Genomic DNA, 24,270 nt, shown 5'->3' on the forward strand with positions numbered 1-24,270 from the left:
ATAAAAAATATAAAAGGCCCTATAAAAAACCTTATAGAACAAATAAAACTCATTCAGAAAATCCCAATACTGTTTCAAAACCCAATAGAAAAACCTCTCAAAAGAAAAATATTACTTGTTGGAAATGTGGACGTATTGGTCACTTTGCCAACAAATGTAAAATACAAAATAAAATTAACGAACTAGAAATAGATGAATCGTTAAAGAAAACCCTTACAACTATAATGATTAATTCTGAATCAGAAGAAAGTGATTCTACCTCTGATGAAGAAAGTAATACCGAAATTATTTATCAACTAGAAGAAGAAGACTCTAATTCTAGTCAAGAAGATGAATACTGTTTAGGTCCAGGACTCTGTAACTGTACAGATTGCAAAACTATTAATATGCTAACCTCTGAACAAACCCATACTCTTATTGATCTTATATCACAATTAGAAAATGGTCCTATAAGAACAGAATTTATAGAAAAATTAGAAGAATTATTAAAAAAAGATGAAAAAGAGCAAGAAGAAAATAAAGAAATAAATTTAAAAGAAATATATGCTAGATTTAGGAAACCTTCACCTATAACCATTAAAGAGTTACAAGAAGAAGTAAAAAACTTGAAGAATGAAATTACAAATTTAAAACAAAATAATATTTCAATAGAATATAGGTTATTAGAATTAGAAGGAATTGAAAAACTTAGAACCCAACAATCAATCAGTAATAATCAAACCTCTATATCTAATACTCCACCAATAGATAATAATGACTTAAATCTCATTACTATTCATAAATGGCATTGCACTATCAAATTACTGGTTAAAAATGATGAATATAATCTTATTGCTTTAATTGTTTCTGGAGCTGATATTAACTGTTTACAAGAAGGAATTATTCCATCAAAATATTATGAAAAAACCTCAGAAAAGGTACTAAGTGCTAACAACCCTCATGAAAATTAATTACAAACTTTCATCAGCAAAAATTTGTAAAAATAAAATATGATATGAAACATCATTTGTTCTAGTAAAAAATATGAATATTCCTTGCATACTAGGAACACCATTTTTTTATCATTATTATATCCTTTTACAATAACAGAAAAAGGATTAGAAACACAAATTTTAAATAATACTTTATGTTTTGAATTTATATATCCGCCAAGATCAAGAGAATTAAATATTTTAAAAGAAAATTCTACTAGTATTATTACTAATAAAAAGAAAAATATTAATTTTCTTTCTAAAGAAATCCAATATAAAAGAATTGAAGAACAATTACAAAATAAAAACCTTCAAGAAACTATAAAAACTATTTATAACAAAATTGAAAAAGAAATTTGTGAATTAAATCCAACAGCTTTTTGGCATCGTAAAAAATATGAAGTTTCATTACCTTATATATATAGATAACTTTGATGAAAAAAATTATAAATACTAAAGCAAGACCAATACAGATGAATATTCAATATTTAGAATATTGTAAAAAAGAAATTCAAGAATATTTAGAAAAAGGATTAATAAGAAATTCTTAATCTCCCTGAAGTTGTTCAGCCTTTTATGTTATAAATGCTGCTGAACAAGAAAGAGGAGCACCTAGATTAGTCATAAATTATAAACCATTAAACAGAGTATTAAAATGAATTAGATATCCTTTGCCTAATAAACAAGATCTTATTAAAAGATTAAACCATGCATCCATATTTTCTAAATTTGATATGAAATCAGGATATTATCAAATTGGGGTGAAAGAGGAAGATAAATATAAAACTGCTTTTAATGTTCCCTTTGGTCATTATGAATGGAATGTTATGCCGTTTGGATTAAAAAATGCTCCTTCTAAGTATCAAAATATTATGAATGATATTTTTATCCTCATATGAAATTTGCATTAGTATATCATGATGATGTATTAATATTTTCAAATTCTGTAAACCAACATATAGATCATCTGCATACATTTATTAATCTAGTAAAAGAAAACGGATTAGTAGTCTCGACTAAGAAAATTAAAATATTTCAAACTAAAATTAGATTTTTAGGATATGAAATTTATCAAGGAACTATTACTCCAATTCAACGGTAAATAGAGTTTGCCGATAAATTTCCAAATGAATTAAAAGATAAAACTTAACTTCAAAGATTTTTAGGATGTGTTAATTATGTAGCAGACTTTATACCAAATATTAGAGTTATTTGTGCCCCACTATACACTCGTCTTAGAAAAAATCCAAACCCTTGGAATAATGACATAACAGAAATAGTCAAAAAAGTAAAACAACAAAAAACTACCCTGTTTAGGAATTCCTGACTCAGAAGCTTATCTTATTGTCGAAACCGATGCGTCAGACTTAGGATATGGGGGGATACTTAAACAAAATTTTTTATCATCATCAAAAGAACAAATTGTCAGGTATCATTAAGGTATTTGGCATCCAGGCCAACAAAAGTATTCCACTGTTAAAAAAGAAATTTTATTAATGGTCTTATGTCTTCAAAAATTTCAAGATGATTTATTTTCAAAAATATTTTTAATTAGAACCGATTGTAAAGCAATCCCTTCTGTTTTACAAAAAGATGTTAAAAATTTAGTTTCAAAACATATTTTTGCAAGATGGCAAGCTTTATTATCATGTTTCAATTTTGAAATAGAGCATATCAAAGGAGAGAAAAACACATTACCAGATTATCTTACAAGAGAATTTTTACAGGAAAATGAGAAAAAGCGTTAAAAGCTCAAAAGATCAATATGGATCTCCTGTGAGATCTAATCCAGACAAAACTATTATCAAAACTGGTCAAACCAGTACATCAAGACAATTATCGGCATCATCGACAACCACAAGAAAGTTACCTAGTTCTCTCAAGACAGAAATTCCTATATCACCCAATAAAAAATTATCTCTCAATCCCTCATATCTAGAAGCCATTAAATCTCTTTTGCTCAACAAATTTAACCCTCTCATAGCCTTAGGATCAAGTCCTGAGCCACAAAACATTCCATCACCTTCAAAACATATATAAAAAATTACCCCTCCAATAGGTACACCCACTGGATCTTACTCTTACCACGAAGATTATATCCAAAAAGATCATGATCTTGACATCATTATAGTCGAACCTGAGTTGAAAGATTTGAGCCCATTAACCTTGGCCACAAAGCTATTTACTGACCAACATCATTACCCCCCTTACTACCATAAAAGATTATTTTATGAATTTATTTTGGTAGACACCGATTCAATAGAGTTAACCCACACCAAAGATGAGCTAGGCTCTATTCAATTCTCAAAAGTCAAAATCCAAAAGATCCTTACACCATCTGATTGGAATCAACCTTTATACCAAGGAAAATCCTTTTCCAGAGAATTCCAACCTCAAAATTATACCTGTTATGGTTACATGTTAGCATGGACCAATATGCTTTACCTCCAACCTAAAACCCATTCCTGGTTCTTCTGGTTTCTCAGGGGAATCTCATTAAAATTCCCAAAATGGTTTCTCCAATGGTTCCAAATTTGGGGACCCATAAGAGAGATATTTCCTCCCGAAGTATCTGAATATTATGATTATTTTAAATAAAAAACCACCTTTCAACAAAGTTACAGACTAATATCCTTTGTAGCTTCACAAAACATCACCTGGATTACAACTTGGGATTACTTATATAGACGATCAAATGAAGAAATTTCTCGGATTCTCACAAGAAATGTTAAAGTAAAATGGTGGAAAAAGTTTGACATTAAATTATTAAGGAAGAAAAGAATTAATGAATGGGCAAGAAACAATTCTTTGACAACAATCAAGACTTCTACCAATGACAAAAAATTATCTGATCAAGAAGTTTAATTCTTAGCTGATAAAAGAATGATTATGGCAAAACTAGCATCTGCTACGTCTCAAGAAGAATTCGAAGAAAGATTAAAATTAATTCAAGCACTTCAAGATGGTTCACAACCCGACGAAACTGGATCTTCAGATTCAATATCTACTAATCCGTATCTTCGTAATGAAGATATGTTTGATTAAATCACTTACAAAAGTAGAAGCACAATTATTATGCCAAAATAGAAACTATGTCAAAACAATTAACTCGCATAGAAGATAAAGATGAACCCTCTAGTAGTATGATTACCAGAATACCAAAATCATTAGTTAAACCAATGATTTAAAAACCGGACCGAACCGGCCGGTCGGACCGGGAACTGGTGGTCCAGCCGGTTCGAATCTTAAGTTGGATCGGTTATGCAGTCGACCCGTTTCAAACCAGATTGAACCGGTCAATTTTCCGGTTCAACCGGTGAACCGGTGGGTCAAATCGGTTCAACCATTTTTTTTTCTTTTTTTTCTTTTAATTTTTTTTAAGGGACCATAAACCACAAAAAATAATAATGAAAATTGAATCTCTTAATGGAAAAGCAAGGAGTCTTATTAAATATAACAATGACTACTTGTTCTAATATATTTGTTTGCAATATATACAACTTAAATAACTTTTATAGTATATTATTAATTTTAAATTATATATTTAATAATATAATATTTATGTAAATATTATATATATTATTTTGTGATATTAATTGCAAGCATATTATATATGTACATATTATTTATATTTTTAATTTGTATTAATATATCGTTTAACATGTAATTTTTTATGTATTTTTTTACAAAATAAAAATAAAAATAATTTTAAATAAGATAGAAAAATTGAAATTTAAAATAAGATATGAATTTATTAAAATTTATAAGTATAAAATATATTTAATATGAATATTTTTTTAATAAAAATAAATAAAAACCGAGTCATGCGGTTCAACTAATGACCCACCGGTTCTACCTATGACCCACTGACCCAGTACCTTAACCGGTTCGATGACCGGTCCGATTTTTAAAACTATGAGTTAAACCAATATATCAACTTAATAATAAATTAGATACAATAAATTTAGGAAATGAAAGTGATACAAAAATATAACAATAACAATAACAATAACAATAACAATAACAATAATACTAATAATAATAATAATAATAATAATAATAACAATAATAATAATAATAATAATAATAATAAAAATAAAAATAACAATAACAATAACAATAATAATAATTATTATAATAATAATAATAACAATAATAATAACAATAATAAAAAATGATAATAATTATAATTACAAAATCCTCGTTACAAAGGCTTTTACTCTCGAGAAGAGGCAGAAAAGGCTTTGGAACTGAACACCACTGATTTGACAAAAATAAAAAAGGCTCTGAATCCAGAACCTGAAATAAATGTCATTCATGCAAGTTTGTGAAAACCTCAGCCAAATTCGTTTAAGGAGGCTGTGAGACAAAACCCGAATTCTCCTCAGGAATTGAACCTGAATAAGTTTTTGGTTTTACAAAATTTTTTATTAAAAGCACACAGAGATCCTCACTTTGTTACAGGTTTATATGTAGCCGTTAAGAGTTACTTCAACCAAAGGTTCGCCTGTATAGAAGAATCTCCCATATGCAAGGAAATCAAAAATGGAAGATGTCCTTGTAAAATCAAGTTTTTGTTCAGAAAGGCAAAACTTGATCTAGAAAATTTCAGCCCCGTCATCTTCGAAGACTTGCCTATAAACATTAAAACATTACTGGACTATGGATGTTTGGATTCTATTCTCATCCACCCCACCGAAAAGTTCGATGGTTTCGACCTTTCAATCAACGAAGCCATTAACTCAATACAAGCAATTTTCATGTGCCACTTTACTGTGAAGATTGTTACCTGTCCAAGTAATTTTTCAACAAATCAGTATCCAACTCATGTAATGAAGCTTCTTACTGAAGGACACAAAGAATATCCAGGAGTTTTATACCATGATGGGTATGAATCATGGGATGTTCAAGGCAATTCTCATTATCAGTATTGCTTATACAGAGCTCAAATAATGGGATACAATTGGTTCTTCTCAACCACTGATGAAGAAGAATTCAACCTGATTAAAGAGTCTCACAACACAAAGTTGTTCCTCCCTGGGGAAAACGGAAAGTTCTTTATCCCTTTCCCAACAGAAAACAACAACAAACTTGTGCAATTTTTCCAAAGGGAAAAAAGACACAAAGAAATCTATGAAGATGGTGGATGTTTTGGGCAACAAACACCCACGGACACACAGTCTATGGCCGGATCTTCTGAAATGCAAGATGTCGGAGAAGACGAAGAAATTCTAGTCTCTAAATGAGAACTACGATAAAGTTGGACAGAAAACATTGGAATACAGCTGTCCCAGCAAAGAACAAAACCTTATCTTCAAAGAATCTACTTTAGATAAGGTCTATCTGTAATTTATGCATTCTGTCTATTCAAATACCCTGTGACACAGTAAATGTATGGAAAACCTGACCATACTTGACTGAAGGGGTACTTGAGTCTTTTTTTTTTCTTTTGTCTTTTAGTAATATGTTTTGTCTATATAAGGACTCTCTCTCTCAGAGAAAGACAGAGACGACGAAGAAAAATCGAGAGAAAACCTCTGATAAGTGTGTAGAGAGAATTTGCAAGTTTCCTTTCCAGTTTGTAATTTCCTCTTTCATCAATAAAGCTTTGTAAGTATTTGTCTTTAAGATGGTAGGCTAAAACCATCATTGGTAGTTCTTAGAATGCCCTAGTTATTTTTTTTAACATATGCGAATATGATTTAGAACTCTGAACTCTTTTGTGAAAACCTGGGATTTGTAAGCCTGAGAAATCAGGTGTGCCCTTGATATCTGTTTGAAAGAATAAGAAATTTTTTTTTAAGGAATTTTTCTGGAGGGTAAGCTGAGGCAATTGTAAGACCCTTGGTGTGGGCTGTTGGTAAGTCCTCAAAGTTCCCAGAAGATCCAGAAAATTATTATTAAAATGATTCTTTTTCTCTCAAAACTTTCATAATCCCCAATTCACACATAAATGAGTTCTGGTTGTTCATCATATTTTACATTATGTTAAAAATTATAACTTATTGTGCATTTCTGAGAACTATCATGTATCTCTTATTGTCTTCCGCCCTATCTACTCTGAATTTTATTTAAGGCTTGTTTAAAAATCCCTAACTAGGAGGCTCTGCCACCTGTCCTGGGGTATTTTATGATATTTTATTTTCCTAACGGTCATTTACATATAGTATCGTACAATTTTCCTGTTCCCCATCTTTATATTGCCATTTATTTTTATAATCAATATAGTAGTATAATTACTATTCCTTTTTCTAATTTTATAAACATATAAAAAAAAGGGGCACACCCTTTTCCCCAACAAATTTTCTCAGGTACCAGTTTTTGCTGGTATCAAAGCAGCACACCCTTTTCCCCAACAAATTTTCTCAGGTACCAATTTTTGCTGGTATCAGAGCGGTTACGTTCTGGCCACCAAGAGAGATCTAGAGACTCTTATAGAGAATGTAGATAGCGTTAACAAAACCCAAAATATTATCCTTTCTAGGATAAGACTTTTGGAGGACAAGATAGATCAGGTTTTTGAAATTCTGAAAACAAAAACTCATCCAATAAACGGAGATTTAGAAAAAATCTCTAAACAACTTTCTAAGCTCAGTCTTGGAACTAATACTTCTACCATTACCAGTTCTAACAAATATATTCTAGCCAAGCCTAGAAAATGACAAACAGAACGCAAACACAAACCCTTCCTTTTACAGGAACCTCACAAACCCTTACAGGAGATACTCCCATAGGAGAATCAATAAATAGACAACCTGGAATCTTAGATAGAATTCTTAGAAGAACAAATTCAAACACACGCCAGCTAGAAGAGATAGTTGACATACAATCCAATATAGATATTGGGACAAATTCTAGGATAGATTCTCTAAATCCTAGACAATTATACAATCTAAATTGGCTCAGTTCAGACAGAACTAGTCTTTATAGATACCGTCGATTAGATGACTTTCATTTACCCGACGACCAACATGAGATTATTAGATTAATCTCTGAACCAGTTGGCAGACAGCTTCTAAGTACCCAGAGGAGATATGTTCACTTAGGACTTATCACTATAGGGATTAGAACCCTAACCAGATCCTTTGTAGGAGCCAAAGCTTTCCTTGTCCTTTTTGACCGAAGGTTTAGGGATAACAATTCCCAGGCCATAATAGGGATAGTTGAAGTTGATCTCAACCAACCTGTTTCCCTTATATACATAGCTCCTAATTTTACAATGAATCTTGCAAATTTTATTCAAAATATAAATCTGGAAGTACAAACAAGAGGTTTTGGAGAAAATTTTGAAGGAAATAATCTCCACTTAGATATAACCTTTATAGGAAGAATAAGCGATCATATATCCCCCAGATATAGGATCAATACAAATCCATTAATTACCTCTCTAGGATCAAATGGAATACAATTTCTTCCACCACAAATCTTTGAATCTAGAAGAAACCAAGGAATTGAATGGAAAACCCATCTTAATTCCGGATCCACTAGAACTGCTATTACAGCACCACAAACAGCCATCATGACAAACCGAAGAAACAACCTTTCTATTAGGTTTGCAGATTATGATGACATAGTTGAACATAATCCCGAAGAAGAAGAAGAACCCCCTAGAAATTCTTTCATGAATTTATGGACAGGATATTCTTATATTCCGGATTACACCCAAAACAAAGAAGAGAGTTCCTTAGGGAAAAGCCGACTCTCAAAAAAAACTGCTTCTTGCAGTAGAAAAATGGGAAAAACAAAAGGAAGTTGTTTCCCAAAGTTATAAAAATGAAATCTCTGATTCTGAAGATGAGGAAGATGATTTTATTTTTAGACAAAGACTTTTTTCACAACTTAGTGAAGAATGTGAAGAAGAACAAATTATCCTCAAAGAAATCGAGGAAGATTCTGATCTAGAGAACTGGTTGGAAAATGATAAAAATTTCAAAAATAAATTAGTTTTTGAAGAGGAAGAAACTAATTCTGTAGTTTCTGAACCAGTTTCTGAAATCCAATCTTACAAAGGTTTAATGGGAGATAGTTACAATGGTAGTAGTGTTACAAACCAAATCCACCATTTTGACTACAGTACCAAAGACTACAATCTAGGATTTATCCCTAGAGAACAAATAGTTACTCCTACAGATTTCTCCATAGGAAATAACATAAAATCAAAAGGGAAAAGGTTGCCTATAGAACCTAATTTCATTATGCCATCTCTTCTCTTAAACATAGGAAGTGTTGACCCCCAACTCTTACCTAATTACATAGAACAGTGGACTTCAGCTGTTATAAGAGATTATAGGATTCATCATGAAAATCATGTTTCTAATAGTCAAGATATGATTGCCCGAGCAGAAACTTATCTTGGAGATATAGCTAGAGCTTGTTGGGAATCATTCAAACAAACTTTTCCTGACCAGGTCAAAACCAATTTGATCGACCCAGGACCAAACATTTACAACTTTTGTAGTGTTATACAAAGAATCTTTACAGCCCAGTCTGTAAATGATGGTAATACAATTAGACAAAGAATTTATCTAGGAAATCTCGAAAGACTTTCCATAAGTTACTTTGGAAAAATAAAAGAATTTACCCAAGATTATCTAATGTATGCTTCCATAGCTGGAGGTTTTACAGATAAAAATTTAGGAGAAAAACTGTTCCTAAAACTTCTTGGTAAATTAGGTCAAAAAATTAGAGATAGCTGGAAAGATGATCAGGTAGATCCTGTCATGAATAACCTAGCTGTCAGGATACAACACATCATGAAAGTGATGGAAGATACCTGCACAAATATTGCCATTAACAAACAGATAAAAATGGCAGACACTGATATCTGCAAACAGATATACACACCCCAACAATATCACAAAGAGGTCAGAAGAAAGAAACCTCAACAAAGGTATTCCCCTACCCCTAGAACGAACAACTCTAGGAAGAAACAACAAACTCGTAGGTATTCCATTAGAGCATCTAGTGCTAGAAAACCTACCTTGAATAAAGACAGACATGTTAGAAAGATAAAAAACAACAAAACATATACTAAGCAACTAGAGTGTTTTTCTTGTCACCAAGCTGGTCATTATTCCCGTGACTGTCCTAACAAAGCTAATCTCTTTACCAGAGATGAAGAGCTAATAAAAAGCTGTAGGATGAATCTTATTCCTATAGACGAAACAGTTTCTACTGACTCTGAAATTTACTCTGTAGTTAGCTGGTCTGGTTACACCTCAGAAGAAGAAGAAACTAATAAAGATTATAAAATCATAAATGATTTTACAAAAAATGAGTATAGCCATTTATATCCCCCTATAAATGATAAATACAATAAATATGGCGAAATTCTTGATGACCTAGGATATAGTCTCATGAATATCACAGAAGAACAAAATTTTTGCAATCATGAAATAAATTTCTTTGCAGGACCTGAACACATAGAATGTTTCTATTGCAAAAGATTTTTTCATAAAAATTTGAGAGCACATTGTCCCCTCTGTTATAAAAATTTTTGTAAAAATTGTCTTGAAAAATTTTATAAGACGACTTTTCCAAAAATTGAACAAAAAGAAAATGACCAAATTGATAAATTGGTTAATAATCGACTATCTGCTTTAGAAACAAGACTAAACCAGATAGAAAAAACTGTTGATTTTCTCTATGAAAATTTTGAAAGTCAAAACAAAAATTATGATGAGGGCCAATCTAGTGGCTTGATGGCTTTACAAAACAAAGATTGTATACCAATCATTTGTAATAAAAACCCTAACACTAGTCTTGATATTTTACTAAAAATCAATTTTCCAAAAATTGATAAACAAGACAAAACTGAAATAGTTATCCAAGCCCTTGTTGATACAGGAGCATCTTTTACATGTTTATGCGAAAGTATTGTTCCAAAACAAAATGTTTTTCAAAGTGAAAAAACTACAAAGACAAGAACAATGTCAGGAGATATCATCATTAAAAATAAAGAAACAAAGAATTTCACAATTCAGTTTTCTACAAATTGTGATATTTTTGGTTCAAAAATATTTATGACAAAAGCAAACGTTATTAATCTTCGCCCTTCTAATGAAAAAATGATTTTAGGCCTTGATTTTATAATCGCAAAAAATAGGTCTATAACAATAACAAAAGACTACTTGATTATTTCTAATCAAGCACAAATGTCACCAATCTTAGACGAACTTTCATCAGAGTTGCGAACTGAGCGTGGTGATACCCCTCAAAAAACTACTACTGAATGTCTTTGTAAAATTTCAGGAAGTTGTAAAATAAAAGAAGCCGAACAGTAGAGAGAATTTGCAAGTTTCCTTTCCAGTTTGTAATTTCCTCTTTCATCAATAAAGCTTTGTAATAAAATCATCTTCCTCATCTTCAGAATCAGAGATTTCATTTTTATAACTTTGGGAAATGACTTCCTTTTGTTTTTCCCATTTTTCTACTGCAAGAAGCAGTTTTTTTGAGAGTCGGCTTTTCCCTAAGGAACTCTCTTCTTTGTTTTGGGTGTAATCCGGAATATAAGAATATCCTGTCCATAAATTCATGAAAGAATTTCTAGGGGGTTCTTCTTCTTCTTCGGGATTATGTTCAACTATGTCATCATAATCTGCAAACCTAATAGAAAGGCTGTTTCTTCGGTTTGTCATGATGGCTGTTTGTGGTGCTGTAATAGCAGTTCTAGTGGATCCGGAATTAAGATGGGTTTTCCATTCAATTCCTTGGTTTCTTCTAGATTCAAAGATTTGTGGTGGAAGAAATTGTATTCCATTTGATCCTAGAGAGGTAATTAATGGATTTGTATTGATCCTATATCTGGGGGATATATGATCGCTTATTCTTCCTATAAAGGTTATATCTAAGTGGAGATTATTTCCTTCAAAATTTTCTCCAAAACCTCTTGTTTGTACTTCCAGATTTATATTTTGAATAAAATTTGCAAGATTCATTGTAAAATTAGGAGCTATGTATATAAGGGAAACAGGTTGGTTGAGATCAACTTCAACTATCCCTATTATGGCCTGGGAATTGTTATCCCTAAACCTTCGGTCAAAAAGGACAAGGAAAGCTTTGGCTCCTACAAAGGATCTGGTTAGGGTTCTAATCCCTATAGTGATAAGTCCTAAGTGAACATATCTCCTCTGGGTACTTAGAAGCTGTCTGCCAACTGGTTCAGAGATTAATCTAATAATCTCATGTTGGTCGTCGGGTAAATGAAAGTCATCTAATCGACGGTATCTATAAAGACTAGTTCTGTCTGAACTGAGCCAATTTAGATTGTATAGTTGTCTAGGATTTAGAGAATCTATCCTAGAATTTGTCCCAATATCTATATTGGATTGTATGTCAACTATCTCTTCTAGCTGGCGTGTGTTTGAATTTGTTCTTCTAAGAAATCTATCTAAGATTCCAGGTTGTCTATTTATTGATTCTCCTATGGGAGTATCTCCTGTAAGGGTTTGTGAGGTTCCTGTAAAAGGAAGGGTTTGTGTTTGCGTTCTGTTTGTCATTTTCTAGGCTTGGCTAGAATATATTTGTTAGAACTGGTAATGGTAGAAGTATTAGTTCCAAGACTGAGCTTAGAAAGTTGTTTAGAGATTTTTTCTAAATCTCCGTTTATTGGATGAGTTTTTGTTTTCAGAATTTCAAAAACCTGATCTATCTTGTCCTCCAAAAGTCTTATCCTAGAAAGGATAATATTTTGGGTTTTGTTAACGCTATCTACATTCTCTATAAGAGTCTCTAGATCTCTCTTGGTGGCCAGAACGTAACCGCTCTGATACCAGCAAAAATTGGTACCTGAGAAAATTTGTTGGGGAAAAGGGTGTGCTGCTTTGATACCAGCAAAAACTGGTACCTGAGAAAATTTGTTGGGGAAAAGGGTGTGCCCCTTTTTTTTATATGTTTATAAAATTAGAAAAAGGAATAGTAATTATACTACTATATTGATTATAAAAATAAATGGCAATATAAAGATGGGGAACAGGAAAATTGTACGATACTATATGTAAATGACCGTTAGGAAAATAAAATATCATAAAATACCCCAGGACAGGTGGCAGAGCCTCCTAGTTAGGGATTTTTAAACAAGCCTTAAATAAAATTCAGAGTAGATAGGGCGGAAGACAATAAGAGATACATGATAGTTCTCAGAAATGCACAATAAGTTATAATTTTTAACATAATGTAAAATATGATGAACAACCAGAACTCATTTATGTGTGAATTGGGGATTATGAAAGTTTTGAGAGAAAAAGAATCATTTTAATAATAATTTTCTGGATCTTCTGGGAACTTTGAGGACTTACCAACAGCCCACACCAAGGGTCTTACAATTGCCTCAGCTTACCCTCCAGAAAAATTCCTTAAAAAAAAATTTCTTATTCTTTCAAACAGATATCAAGGGCACACCTGATTTCTCAGGCTTACAAATCCCAGGTTTTCACAAAAGAGTTCAGAGTTCTAAATCATATTCGCATATGTTAAAAAAAATAACTAGGGCATTCTAAGAACTACCAATGATGGTTTTAGCCTACCATCTTAAAGACAAATACTTACAAAGCTTTATTGATGAAAGAGGAAATTACAAACTGGAAAGGAAACTTGCAAATTCTCTCTACACACTTATCAGAGGTTTTCTCTCGATTTTTCTTCGTCGTCTCTGTCTTTCTCTGAGAGAGAGAGTCCTTATATAGACAAAACATATTACTAAAAGACAAAAGAAAAAAAAAGACTCAAGTACCCCTTCAGTCAAGTATGGTCAGGTTTTCCATACATTTACTGTCTCACAGGGTATTTGAATAGACAGAAAGCATAAATTACAGATAGACCTTATCTAAAGTAGATTCTTTGAAGATAAGGTTTTGTTCTTTGCTGGGACAGCTGTATTCCAATGTTTTCTGTCCAAATTTATCGTAGTTCTCATTTAGAGACTAGAATTTCTTCGTCTTCTCCGACATCTTGCATTTCAGAAGATCCGGCCATAGACTGTGTGTCCGTGGGTGTTTGTTGCCCAAAACATCCACCATCTTCATAGATTTCTTTGTGTCTTTTTTCCCTTTGGAAAAATTGCACAAGTTTTTTGTTGTTTTCTGTTGGGAAAGGGATAAAGAACTTTCCGTTTTCCCCAGGGAGGAACAACTTTGTGTTGTGAGACTCTTTAATCAGGTTGAATTCTTCTTCATCAGTGGTTGAGAAGAACCAATTGTATCCCATTATTTGAGCTCTGTATAAGCAATACTGATAATGAGAATTGCCTTGAACATCCCATGATTCATACCCATGATGGTATAAAACTCCTGGATATTCTTTGTGTCCTTCAGTAAGCAGCTTCATTACATGAGTTGGATACTGATTTGTTGAAAAATTACTTGGACAGGTAACAATCTTCACAGTAAAGTGGCACATGAAAATTGCTTGTATTGAGTTAATGGCTTCGTTGATTGAAAGGTCGAAACCATCGAACTTTTCGGTGGGATGGATGAGAACAGAATCCAAACATCCATAGTCCAGTAATGTTTTAATGTTTATAGGCAAGTCTTCGAAGATGACGGGGCTGAAATTTTCTAGATCAAGTTTTGCCTTTCTGAACAAAAACTTGATTTTACAAGGACATCTTCCATTTTTGATTTCCTTGCATATGGGAGATTCTTCTATACAGGCGAACCTTTGGTTGAAGTAACTCTTAACGGCTACATATAAACCTGTAACAGAGTGAGGATCTCTGTGTGCTTTTAATAAAAAAATTTGTAAAACCAAAAACTTATTCAGGTTCAATTCCTGAGGAGAATTCGGGTTTTGTCTCACAGCCTCCTTAAACGAATTTGGCTGAGGTTTTCGCAAACTTGCATGAATGACATTTATTTCAGGTTCTGGATTCAGAGCCTTTTTTACTTTTGTCAAATCAGTGGTGTCCAGTTCCAAAGCCTTTTCTGCCTCTTCTCGAGAGTAAAAGCCTTTGTAACGAGGATTTTGTAAACCTTCCTTGGCAGTGCACAAGTCGTTAAAATTTGTATAGACACCCTTGTAGGGGCCAGATAACAAGACAAAAAATGTATATCCTTTTCCTGACGGAGAGGCTTTGTTTAGGAGTGGAACTCCCTGGTTGTCTGTTATACAAAATTTATACAGGGCACAAATGATGCCTTTTTTAATTGAACAAATTAGTTGTTCATTTGTTTCAGTACATCTGGGGATATTCCAAATGTTATCAATTATACAATTGAATTTTTCATTTGTATTTTCCCTACCAGGGTAGAGAAATTCATTTGTTAGTATTGGCAACTCTTGGTTACCAAACTTCATTTTTTGTCGCACGCCAGGGTATGAAACCTTAGATGGTTTCATTGTCTACCATTCCTGCAAAAAGGGAAAGAATGTCAGCAGCAATGTTTTTTATTCCTTTGATGTGTTCAAAATTTATTTTTACCCCATTATGATAGATAAACTCTTGGAATAAAAGCCATCTTTTATGAGGTTTTTTATCAGAATTTATTTTTGAATTACCATAAGCCACAATTGCTTCACAGTTAGTTCTAATGGTAATTTCTTTTTTATTTATCAAAAATAGTTCAAAAGATTTTAGACTATTGATGACAGCATTTACCTCGTAATCTGTTGAGGTAGAATATATTTGTGGTTTTGTATGATATTTCCCAGAAGCATATCTACATATTTTTTCTTCAGAAATATTTTCAAATTTATTCTTTTTCTTTTTGAGGATACCACCCCATCCCATTTCGCAACCATCACATTCAACTACTAGGTAGTCTGAATCGAGAGGTAAGGATAAAGAAGGGAGGGTTTTTACCATTTCTTTTATCCGCTCAACCAACTTTATGTCTTCAGAATTAAAATTCCTTTGTCCGGTTAAACTTGTTTTATTATATAAAGGGGCAGTAAATTTTCCTAGATCCTTTATAAAATTTCTTGCATAGTTAAGTAATCCTAAAAATGCTCGGAGAGTTTTCACATCTTCCATTTTATCGGGAAAAGCAAGAATTTTTTGTGAGATGTGGGGTTGGAGTTTTATTTTACCATTCCCAATTTCTGTTCCTAAAAGGAGATATGAGTCTTACATATTTCCATTTTAGATTTTGAAACAATTAATCCAAATTTTTCAAAAAGGTGTAATACTTGTTTCAAGTGAAGAAAATGTTCTTCTTTTGTTTTGGAAAATACTAGTACATCATCTATATATGTACAAGTAAAATTTTTATATTCTCCAAAAATATTATCCATTTTTCTTTGGAAAATTTGTGGTGCATTTTTTAGTCCGAAAGGCATGACTTTCCATTCGAAAAGTCTCTCAGAACAGGAAAATGCAGTCCATTTTATAGAGTCAGGATGCATCTTAACTTGATGAAATCCTGATTTCAAGTCGAACTTAGAAAACCATTTTTCTTTCTGAATTCTATTTATCAAGACTTCTTTTGAGGGTATAGTATAACCATCTATATGAGTATTATTATTCAGACGTTTATTGTTGTATACCATTCAAGTCTTACCTCTTTTTTGTTCGGAGTGTTTGTTTACTATAAAAGCCGGACTCCTATGAGGGCTTGTACTAGGTACAATAACTTTCAGATCTAATAAGGCTTTTATATGAGATCTACATTCATCTTGTTCGAAATTCCCGTAAGGAATATCTTTTGTTTTGATGATAAGATTAGGGTTTATTATATCAAGATTGCAAATAACAGGGTCTTTTTCCCAATACTTTGTAGAATAATTATAATTACAATTAGAATTAGAATTATAATTATAATAATAATAACAATAACAATAATAATAATAATAATAATAATAATAATAATAATTATAATTATAATTATAATTAAAGGAGCAGTCCAAATCCAGATGAAATTCATATTTCTGAATATTGTTATCCAGGTACTAAAACCAATAAAATTATTAATCTTTTACAACAAGATGTTTTAGATGAACACATTAAAAAGGGTTATAATTATATGCATTTAGGACTAATTCAAGTAGCAGCAAAACTAAATTACAGATTAGGAGTTAATAGTCCAATATTATTACTTTTAAGAGATATCCGTATGAAACAATTTCAAGACTCTATTATTGCTATATTAGAAAGTAATCTTCATGATGGCCCTGCCTTTTTTAATTGTTATCCAAATTTTTCTATGAATATTAGAAACCATAAAACAAGTAACGCTTTAAAATTCTATGTCAAAATCCCTGATGAAATATTAGATGAGGACTCAGGTCCGATTCAGCTTATTTTCAGAATTTATTATAAAGTTACTAAAATCGATTATAATTAAAGAGCTCTTAGATCTTCACCAAAAAATGAAACTATTTTGGTAGAAGCTAATTTGAGAAAATCTTCGATACAAATACCTAGGCGTTTAAGTCACGCTGAAGTAATTTCAAAAATTCCAGAAGACTGGTTATTAGAGGATATTATTGATGAACCAAAAATTTACAATACTAAAGTTAGAGAAATAATTCAAGAAGGTACTGATATTCGTTTAAGAATGCATAGATCAAAATCTTTTCGTAATAATTCACCTCATATGATTTATAAAGGAAACAGTGCGAGACATTCAGTAGATGGCTCCACTATTAATATAGATTTAACAAAATTAGATATTAATTCTAAGATAACAAAACCTGTTTATGTAAATATCCAAAAAGAAGATGATTTTAATCCCTCTGCTTCTGATTTCAACTCAGTTATTAATACTATTACTAGACAAGAACCATTTAGAATAGATAAAGAATGGATAAATCAAGATTTTTTAGCAAATTATAATAAAGACTTAAGAAAATGGTATTTTGAAAGTTTTTCTAAAACAAAAATAATTAACTTCAGAAAACTTTATTACTCGTATATGGAAGAAAATGAAATTAATATTTATTTCTTTGATTGGTTGAGTACATATATTAAAGAAAATGATATTAAATCAATAAATCCTTTAACAAGAGTTAATAAAACATGGAAAACAATAGATAATAAAATTATAGTATCAGAATATCCTCCTATGACTACTATTAAATTAGAAATAGAAAAACAAGAAATAGAAGCAAGTCCTTATAAAACTATTAACGAAGCAGAAAAAGATGTTAGTAAAAAAGATATTAAAAAAATTCATAACCAATTAAACTTTTCAAATAGTATGCTAGAAACCCTCTCAAAACAGTTAACCAGAATAGAAGATAAAGAAATTCCTTCTTCTAGTAATATAAGTTCAAGTATTCCAAAACCATTATTAAAACCAATATATCAGTTAAATACTCAAATAGATTCATTAAAATTAGGAAATGATAGTGAAGAAAAAATTAATGAAATAAAAGATTTATTATCAAAATTAACATTAGAAAAACATTCTATTAATACTATTGATACTGATAATCTTAATATTAATAAAATCAAAGTCCAATACCCAAAAACTAGGACTTATTATCCTCAACCCTCTCCAGCAGATGTTCTTTATGAAGAACGAGGAGAGCATGTATCAAATAGTTACTCAGGAAATGAGGTAATAGAATGGAATATTGATGGTATGAGTGAACAAAATTTATTAGATTATATTTGTAATATGTCAATAGCCGCTAGTGCTTTTAAAAGAAGAGGTAATTCAGATAAAGCAACAACTTTAATTATGACTCAAGGATTTACTGGACAACTTAAAGGTTGGTGGGATAATTTTTGGTCTACAACCGATAAAGAAACAATTTTAAATGCAATAAAACCAGAAACAGGAGAAGAAGATGCAGTTGCAACACTAATATATACTATTATTCAACACTTTGTGGGAGATCCAAATATTTTTAAAGATAGAGCTGCTAGTCAGCTAGTAAATCTTTATTGTCCTACTATGTCTGATTATCGTTGGTATAAAGATGTTTTTATGTCACAAATTACTCTTAGAGAAGATGGTTATCAAGGATTTTGGAAAGAAAGATTTATTTCAGGATTACCAAAATTATTTTCTGAAAAAGTTAAAATGAAGTTAGAAAGCCATTATGGAAAGCCAATACCTTATAATACTTTGACTTATGGTCAAATACATAGTATTATTGTACACACAGGAATACAAGTTTGTAATGATTTTAAATTACAAAATAAGCTTAGAAAGGAAGCTAGTACTAATAAAAGAGAAATAGGTAATTTTTGTGAACAATATGGTTTAGCACCTATTAGAGCCCCAAGTGCTGTTAAAAAGAAAACTCAGAAAAGACAATTTATCTCTCAAAAATCTTATCAAAAACCTTATTACAAAAAACCCTATAAAAAACCTTATAACAAAACCTATAAAAAGAATTATTCAAAAAATATAGAAAAGCCCCATAAAAAATTTAATAATTCAAAAAAGAATGTCACTTGTTGGAAATGTGGAAGGACAGGTCATTTCGCCAATAAATGTAAAGTACAGCAAAAGATAAATCAATTAGAAATTGATGAAAATTTAAAGAAAACTTTATTAACAATAATGATTAATTCAGAATCAGAAGAAGAAGAAACTTCTGATGAAGAAAACAACACATAAATAATTTATCAATTAGAATGAGATTCTAGTTCAAATTCAAGTTCTAGTCAATCAGAAGAGGATAATAATTGTTTAGGACCAGGACTTTGTACTTGTGATGACTGTAGTAAATCCGTCAATATGCTTACCATAGATCAAACCCAAGAATTGATAGATTTAATTTCAAAATTAGAACCAGGCCCTATTAGAACAGAATTTATTAACAAATTAGAAGAATTATTAAGAAAAGATGAAAAAGAACAAGAGGTAAAGGAAATAGATTTAAATGAAATATACGCTAGATTTAGACAATCAACACCAGTTGCAATAAAAGATTTACAACAAGAGATTAAAAACTTAAAAATAGAAATTACTCAATTAAAACATAACAATATATCTATAGAATATAGATTATTAGAATTAGAAGGAAAAAATAAACTTAGAGATCAAGAAAATAAAATAAATAATCCCTCTAGTTCTAATCAAGACAATATAGAAGAAATAATTTATTTAAATCTAATAACGACACATAAGTGGTATTGTAATATTAAATTAGTAATTAAAAATGAAGAATTTAATTTAGTTGCATTAATAGACTCTGGAGCAGATATTAATTGTTTACAAGAAGGCATAATACCATCAAAATATTATGAAAAATCATCTAAAAGAGTATTAAGTGCTAATAATTCTAGATTACAGATTAATTATAAAATATCTTCTGCTAGAATTTGCAAAAACAAAATATGTTATGAAGCATCTTTTGTATTAGTTAAAAATATGAATACTCCATGTATATTAGGAACTCCATTTTTATCATTATTATATCCATTTAAAGTTACTCCAAAAGGATTAGAAACTAAAGTATTATATAAAGTTATTATATTTGAATTTATACATCCTCCAAAAACTTATGAACTAAATTTATTAAAAGAAAAAAGTATCATTGAAAATAAAAGAAAACATATTAATTTTTTATCAAAAGAAATTCAATATAAAAAAATAGAAGAACAACTATTAAATAAAAATATTCAAGAAACTATTAAAAGTTTTAATAACAGAATTGAACAAGAAATTTGCGAAATCAATCCAACAGCTTTTTGGCATAGAAAAAAGTATGAAGTATCGTTACCTTATATTGAAAATTTTGATGAGAAAAACATCAATACTAAGTCACGACCCATTCAAATGAATCCTCAATATTTAGAGTATTGTAAAAAAGAAATTCAAGATTATCTAGACAAAGGTTTAATTAGACCATCAAAATCTCCTTGGAGCTGTTCAGCCTTTTATGTTTTAAATGCAGCTGAAATAGAACGAGGAGCCCCTCGCTTAGTTATTAATTATAAACCATTGAATAAAGTTTTAAAATGGATTAGATATCCTATACCTAATAAGCAAGATTTGATTAAAAGATTAACCCATGCTACAATATTTTCAAAATTTGATATGAAGTCAGGTTATTATCAAATTGGGGTCAGAGAGGAAGATAAGTATAAAACTGCTTGTAATGTTCCATTTGGGCATTATGAGTGGAATGTTCTTCCCTTTGGATTAAAAAACGCCCCATCAGAATATCAAAACATCATGAATGATATTTTCTATCCTTATATGAAATTTGCATTAGTTTATCTCGATGATGTATTAATTTTTTCTAATAATATTAATCAACATATAGAACATTTAAATATTTTTATTAATTTAATAAAAGAAAACGGATTAGTTGTTTCTGCAAAAAAAGATTAAAATATTTCAAACAAAAATTAGATTTTTAGGTTATGAAATATATCTAGGAACAATAACACCTATTCAAAGATCAATAGAATTTTTTGATAAATTTCCTAATGAAATTAAAGACAAAACCCAGTTGCAAAGATTTTTAGGCTGTGTCAATTATGTAGCAGATTTTATCCCCAATATAAGAGTTATCTGTGCTCCCTTATACGCAAGACTTAGAAAAAACCCAATACCTTGGAATAGTGAAATGACGCAGATTATTATCAAAGTGAAGCAAATAGTAAAAAAACTACCATGTTTAGGAATCCCTGATCCAGATGCCTTCCTTATAGTAGAAACTGATGCGTCTGAATTAGGCTATGGGGGTATATTAAAACAAAAAATATCTTCAACTTCAAAAGAACAAATTGTTAGATATTATTCTGGTATTTGGCATCTTGCCCAGTGTGAAGTGCCACATCGGTTAGGAAGGAGAAAGAAGCATGCCATATATATGGGTGTGGATACCTTCCTTGTGTGGACACGTTTTGGGGTGGCATGCGTGCCATTGCCAGAAGCAAAACCGTGAGGGCTGCGGCCAAAGCGGACAATATCCACATGTGGGTTGCTGGGCTGTTACATTTGGTATCAGAGCCTGGACCCAGGCCGGTGTGTCAGCGAGGGCGCTGGACTCCCTTGAGGGGGGTGGATTGTGAAGTCTCACATCGGTTAGGAAGGAGAACGAAGCATGCCATATATATGGGTGTGGATACCTTCCTTGTGTGGACGCGTTTTGGGGTGGCATGCGTGCCATTGCCAGAAGCAAAACCGTGAGGGCTGCGGCCAAAGCGGACAATATCCACATGCGGGTTGCTTAATGTAACAGCCCAGCAACCCGCATGTGGATATTGTCCGCTTTGGCCGCAGCCCTCACGGTTTTGCTTCTGGCAATGGAACGCGTCCACACAAGGAAGGTATCCACACCCATATATATGGCATGCGTGCCATTGCCAGAAGCAAAACCGTGAGGGCTGCGGCCAAAGCGGTTCCATTGCCAGAAGCAAAACCGTGAGGGCTGCGGCCAAAGCGGACAATATCCACATGCGGGTTGCTGGGCTGTTACATTTGGTATCAGAGCCGGGACCCGGGCCGGTGTGCCAGCGAGGGCGCTGGACTCCCTTGAGGGGGGTGGATTGTGAAGTCCCACATCGGTTAGGAAGGAGAACGAAGCATGCCATATATATGGGTGTGGATACCTTCCTTGTGTGGACGCGTTTTGGGGTGGCATGCGTGCCATTGCCAGAAACAAAACCGTGAGGGCTGCGACCAAAGCGGACAATATCCACATGTGGGTTGCTGGGCTGTTACATTTGGTATCAGAGCCTGGACCCGGGCCGGTGTGCCAGCGAGGGCGCTGGACTCCCTTGAGGGGGGTGGATTGTGAAGTCCCACATCGGTTAGGAAGGAGAACGAAGCATGCCATATATATGGGTGTGGATACCTTCCTTGTGTGGACGCGTTTTGGGGTGGCATGCGTGCCATTGCCAGAAGCAAAACCGTGAGGGCTGCGGCCAAAGCGGACAATATCCACATGCGGGTTGCTGGGGTGTTACATTTGGTATCAGAGCCTGGACCCGGGCCGGTTAAAAAAGAAATTTTAGCTATTGTTTTATGTTTACAAAAATTTCAAGATGATTTATTTTCCAAAAGATTTTTAATAAGAACGGACTGCAAAGCAGCTCCTTCTGTTTTACAAAAGGATGTTAAAAATTTAGTCTCTAAACATATTTTTGCAAGATGGCAAGCATTATTATCATGCTTCGATTTTGAGATTGAGCATATTAAAGGAGAGACAAATACTTTACCTGATTACTTAACAAGAGAGTTTTTACAGGCCAAGGCCAATGAGCAAAAGTACTAAAGATCAATATGGATTGCCTTTTGAGGCACCCAACATCAATACTGTTAAAAAGGAGCAGTCCAAATCAATATCGGCATCGCCGAGTTCTTCAAGAAAGTTACCTCAATCTTTCAATACAAAATTACCTTCTAAAACATCAACCTCTTTAGAAGCCATTAATTCTCAATCACCATTATTAAACCACAACAGATTTGACCCCATAGCAGCCTTGGAATATGCACCTGAACCAAGTTCAATACCTTCTCCAAAGCAAATCTCTCAAAATCTATCCAAAAATATTACCCATAATACCAATCCAGTTACTACTCCCTCAGACTCAAGATCTTATGAGTTAAATTATATTACCAAAGATAACCACATAGATGTTATGCCAATAGAGCCAGAATGGAAAAACCTATCCAGAGAACAATTACTCAATACCATTTTCCCCAAAGACACCCATTATCAAAATTTCCTTAAAACTAGAATTTTTTATGAATTCATTCTAGTAGATACAGAATTAATAGATTTATTTCATTCCAGAGACAAAGAAAGCAATATCATTTACTCCAAAGCCAAAATTCTTAAAATTATGACTCCTGAAGAATGGGGACAACCCATTTACCAACCAAAATCTTTCTCTAGACAATTCCAACCCCAAACCTACACATATTATGATTATACTATGGCATGGACTTACATGTTATACCTCAAACCCAAAACACATTCATGGTTCTTTTGGTTCCGCAGAGGAATCTCATTAAAATTCCCAAAATGGTTTCTTCAGTGGTTCTACACATGGGGACCCATCAGAGAATTATTTCCACAAGAAGTTTCAGAAAATTTTGATTATTTCAAGGAAATTACCACTTTCCTTCCAAATTACAAAATGATTACTTTTGTTGCCTCCCAAAATATCACCTGGATTGTTACTTGGGATTACATCTTTAGACAACCTTATGACAATGTTCCATTAAGAGTTCTTTCCAGATGCATTAAAGTTAAATGGTGGAATAAGTTCGATATGAATCTCATCAACAAAGCAAGAATTAAAGAATGGGTTCAAAGTAATTCTCCAGCAATTATGACCCAAGAAAATAAGAAAAGAATTTCAAAAGACTCTCAATTTTTGGCTGAGAAAAGTAAAATTATGGCAGAATTAGCCTCTGCATCATCACAAGAAGAGTTTGAAGAGAGACTC

General features: G+C 32.1%; 1 protein-coding gene across 6 annotated transcripts in view; it reads left to right on the forward strand.

The window, feature by feature from the left end:
- LOC114915130 (uncharacterized) overlaps positions 1-24,270 on the forward strand; it is a 59,950-nt gene that overhangs the window by 11,179 nt on the left and 24,501 nt on the right. The window contains exon 2 of one of the 6 annotated variants that reach the window (XM_083063600.1): positions 5,436-22,001. The exons of the other annotated variants lie outside the window; for them this stretch is intronic. Coding sequence (XP_082919726.1) covers positions 8,987-11,254 — 2,268 coding nt within the window. The 5' untranslated portion in view covers positions 5,436-8,986 and the 3' untranslated portion in view covers positions 11,255-22,001. Of the gene's footprint in view, positions 1-5,435; positions 22,002-24,270 lie in introns of those variants that run through there. 6 annotated transcript variants of the gene reach the window in all.

Source organism: Cajanus cajan, chromosome 9 (genome assembly GCF_000230855.2).
Source record: "Cajanus cajan strain Asha chromosome 9, NIPB_CcT2T_4, whole genome shotgun sequence".
Lineage (NCBI taxonomy): Eukaryota > Viridiplantae > Streptophyta > Magnoliopsida > Fabales > Fabaceae > Cajanus > Cajanus cajan.